The sequence below is a fragment of the Myzus persicae genome, unplaced genomic scaffold, assembly GCF_001856785.1.
Source record: "Myzus persicae strain clone G006 unplaced genomic scaffold, MPER_G0061.0, whole genome shotgun sequence".
Taxonomy (NCBI): domain Eukaryota; kingdom Metazoa; phylum Arthropoda; class Insecta; order Hemiptera; family Aphididae; genus Myzus; species Myzus persicae.
In genome coordinates, this window is record NW_019102056.1 from 339,292 (window position 1) to 343,918 (window position 4,627).

The window sequence follows — 4,627 nt, forward strand, 5'->3', positions numbered from 1 at the left end:
TGTAGTTGTAAAATAAATGCACGAAACAGTGAAAACAATAATTTATGATAGGAAATAGGATAGAATTATACGGCGTAGGCCGTAGAGTAACCTCTAAGTGATACAGCCGGCACCCTGCAGAGTGCAGACCACGATTGGATTATAGATGTCAACATCTCCACCCTGAGCCAGACGCCCAGACCATTATAATTTATTAATATGTCATAATCCCATTCAACTTTACTATATAATAAAATAATTATTGTAGTCGTTTTAATAATATAGTTCAATGTAGAGAGGCTCAAGTTCAATGCATTACCGTGTTACCCTTACCCAACAAGTTTGTCGTTATGGAACATTTTTATAATACAATACGAATAGGTACGTCTGTCTTCATTATATTATATGATATTATCATAATTCAATACGCCCATGGGTTGTTGGTCATGCTTCGTAGTTGGCCGCACTGGCATGTTCTTAAACATCTCTCCCTTTCCGCTATCACTTATCTGCAGCGTAAGCAGGAATATAATTTATAGATAAAGATAATGGTACATGGCAATAGTTATTATTTATTTCGTTCTCTCGTTAATATTCTCTACCGCTCGCCAAGTGTTTTGATGATCGATTTTTCGTTAATTACCAAATCAAATTAGCTACATAATGTATTGTCTGCAAAATAAATATTAAACAATGTTGACGGTTCACGACTGCTGGTTCACTGATGCACTACCGACTTGTTGCCGGTCCGGTCTCGGTGTGAAGCGTTCCCGATAAAGACGAACCAACGACCACAATACGTCACCGTCACCGGTCGAACATCAGTGCGCCTTTTCGTCGATATCATCAGCATTCAGTACGTAATTTCCGGTCGCCAACTACTTTGCACCTATTGCCCACCTGACGTGGTCCTCGTTCTAACGATCTCCCGCCGCACGACGATGGCCAACCGTGCTGTCACTTTGGCACTTTGGACGTGAACCACCCTCCCCGGTTCCAACGCGTCCAAGGTACCGTTGTTATTTGCTAGTCAGTATCAATAGTTATCTGTTAATTGTTTTGTTTTATTTTTTTTTCAATTCCAACACCGTGACAATGGCTATCGACAATCTGATTGACTCGGTGTCTTTATACGTGCCCCGTCCTGTCGCGTTTCATGGAGCCATCTTTCCGTTTGTAATCTTATACATCTCGTGGTCGTCTGCTTGTTATTTCACCGAAAATCTAATAGATTTCTTTTTCGCTGGTATTTTTGCCATCGGCGTCGCCCAAATACTGTGTTCACTAAGCTGTTATTGGTCAGTATCATTTAGATGTCTTTTATCGTGTCGACGTGTCACTTCCCCAAAAGGAGCTGTCTTGGTTAAAGTATTACCAACTCCGAATAATGGATTCACCGAATTAGTGATGTTAAATACATTCCAAGACCAAGACCTGAAGACTGTTACATGGTTTAGGTACCAGGAAATCAAATATATATGGAATGATGACAAGAAATGTTTTCACTCTTTAGAATTTCCAATTGCTAATACGATAGAACAATATGGAAATTGTAAAGGCTACAATAGCGATGAACAATTAACTAGAGCTGTACAATTGTATGGTCGAAATCGCCTTAATATTCAATTACCTAAGTTTAATGATTTGTTTATCGAAAGGGCAACAGCTCCTTTTTTTGTATTTCAAGTATTTTGTATTGCTTTGTGGTGCTTTGATAAGTATTGGTATTATTCTTTATTTACTTTAGCAATGCTGGTACTTTTTGAATGTACCTTAGTCAAGCAACAGTTACGTAACATGGAAGAAATCAGGAATATGGGTAATAAACCTATTCATTTGCATGTGTATCGCAATAAAAAATGGCAGTCTTTGTTAAGTGATGAACTTACACCTGGTGATATTGTATCTATTACGAGAACCAATAACGACCAAACTGTTCCTTGCGATTTATTACTCTTAAGAGGTTCATGTATCGTTGATGAAAGCTTACTGACTGGTGAATCTATTCCCCAGATGAAAGAATCTATTGAAAATATTGCCGACCATACAAGAAATTTAGATTTTGAATCTGATAAGAAATTACATATTTTATTTAGTGGTACAAAAGTAGTTCAGCATACTTCTCCTATGAAAGTAACATCAAGCGTGCGTGCCCCTCCAGATAATGGCTGTATTGCTTATGTACTACGAACAGGTTTTAACACATCACAAGGTAATCTGCTTCAAACGATATTGTTTGGAGTCAAGCATGTCACTGCAAATAATATGGAAACGTTGGCATTTATTTTATTTTTGTTAATTTTTGCAATTGCTGCAGCTTATTATTTGTGGATTAAAGGCACTGAGGATCCAAATAGAAGTCGTTATAAATTATTCCTCGAATGTACACTTATTCTCACTTCTGTTATACCTCCAGAACTGCCTGTTGAATTATCATTGGCTGTGAATTCATCAATTTTGTCCTTATCCAAACTTGGAATATATTGTACAGAGCCTTTTAGAATTCCATTTGCTGGCAAAGTAGAAATATGCTGTTTCGATAAAACTGGTACTTTAACCAAAGATGCTTTAATCGTTGAAGGTATAGCTGGTGTTGAAAAAGATATGATTCCAATGAATGAAGCCCCTGAACATACTATTCAAGTTTTAGCATCTTGTCACTCATTGGTCCAACTGGAAGATACATTAGTAGGTGATCCTGTTGAAAAAGCCTCTTTAAACGCAATAAATTGGATTTTAACCAAAAATGATTTTATTGTACCAAAGAAGTCAAAAATATCACCATTGAAAATATTAAATAGATTTTATTTTTCTTCGTCTTTAAAGAGAATGTCTGTCTTAGCAGCTTATAAATGTGCAAAGACATCAAATAAAATCATACATATTGCAAGTGTCAAGGGTGCCCCCGAAGTGCTGAGGTCAATGTTATTAAATATTCCTAATAATTATGATAGTACATATCTCGAACTAGCTGGTCGAGGAGCTAGAGTATTAGCGCTCGCTAGAAAAGAAATGACTGCCATTCCAAATGATTTGAAAAATTTAAAGAGAGAAGACTTAGAATGTGATTTAAATTTTGTCGGATTTGTAGTAGTTTCGTGTCCATTGAAACAAGATTCAGAAAATGTTATTAAAGAACTTTTGAACTCGTCCCATATGGTAACTATGATAACTGGAGATAATGCATTGACTGCATGTTATGTAGCTAATGAATTAAATTTCACAAGATCTTCAAGTCGTATCATATTAACACTATCAGAAACCAACAATACGTGGTGTTGGATTAGTGATAGTTATAAAATTCAAGTCCCATTAAATGGAAGTATTAAAGAATTAGTTGATTCATATGATTTATGTTTGACAGGAGACGGATTATCTTTCCTGAATCAAAATCATAAAGATGTATTAAAAAAAATTTTACCACATGTCTGTGTTTTTGCTAGAGTGGCTCCCAAAGAGAAAGAATTTATTGTAGTAACATTAAAAGAATTAGGTTATTCCACTTTAATGTGTGGAGACGGTACTAATGATGTTGGAGCCTTGAAACATGCACATGTTGGTATCGCTATACTTGCTAGAGGTAAAGAAAAGATAAGATTAAAAAAAGATATGTTTGCCAATAAATCAAGAAAACCAGGAGAAAATGTTGGTGATCAAATGAAAAGATTAATGAAAGAAATGGATGAAGAATCTGTGACCGTGGTGAAGTCAGGGGATGCTAGTATTGCTGCTCCTTTTACAAGTAAATTTTCATCTGTAACTTGTGTATGTCATGTGATTAAACAAGGGCGTTGTACATTAGTTACTACACTTCAGATGTTTAAAATATTAGCACTGAATGCTCTTATTGCTGCTTATAGCCAGTCTGTACTTTATGTCAAGGGTATAAAATTTAGTGATTCTCAAGCTACACTGCAAGGATTGTTGTTAGCAGCTTCATTTTTATTTATTTCACGGTCAAGACCTTTAAAAGTTTTATCCAAGCAGAGACCGCTGCCAAATATATTCAACATCTACACAATTTCAACTGTATTATTACAATTTATTATACATTTTTGTAGTTTAGTATTCTTAGTCCAAGAAGCTGGTGTATATGCTGAAAATGATTCCGTAAATACCACTTTGCCGTTTTCAAATGACAGTTTATTATCCAATGGTACAAATTTGGATTCTGCAGATTCGGATGTAGACGAATTTAAACCTAATGTGGTGAACAGTGCAGTATTTATTATTTCCATGGCATTGCAAATTTGTACCTTTTCAGTCAATTATCGAGGACGACCGTTCATGGAAAATTTAATAGAAAATAAGCCATTACTATACAGTACACTTGGGACAATTATGGTAATATTGTTTTTAAGTATGGGTACTTTGCAAGGACTTAATGAGCAATTTGAAATTGTTCAGTTTCCCTATGAATTTCGAGTTATTTTAATTAGTGTACTTATGTTAGATTACTTTGGTTCTTATATAGTGGACCGATTATGCTTGTGGCTTTTCGGAGAAGGAAAATTTAAAAAAGTGCCTGTGTAAAAATATTTTTTTTTGTTAGAAATGTGATGATAAATAATAAATGTATTAATCATAATTTTGTATTGCTATAAAATGAATTTATAAATTTGAATAAAAAATTATATGGAATAATAAA

The 4,627-nt window shown here is 34.8% G+C and overlaps 1 protein-coding gene across 1 annotated transcript; it reads left to right on the forward strand.

Annotated features, from left to right (window-relative positions):
- The first annotated feature begins 515 nt into the window (after positions 1 to 515).
- Positions 516 to 4,627, forward strand: LOC111031100 (manganese-transporting ATPase 13A1). Its single transcript, XM_022310891.1, has one exon. The coding sequence runs from the start codon at positions 1,075 to 1,077 to the stop codon at positions 4,510 to 4,512; it is 3,438 nt and encodes a 1,145-aa protein (XP_022166583.1). The 5' UTR covers positions 516 to 1,074; the 3' UTR covers positions 4,513 to 4,627.

Bases quoted from the DNA above. Each gene is read 5' to 3' on its own strand.
- LOC111031100 (XM_022310891.1), top strand. From the start codon at position 1,075: ATGGCTATCGACAATCTGATTGACTCGGTGTCTTTATACGTGCCCCGT.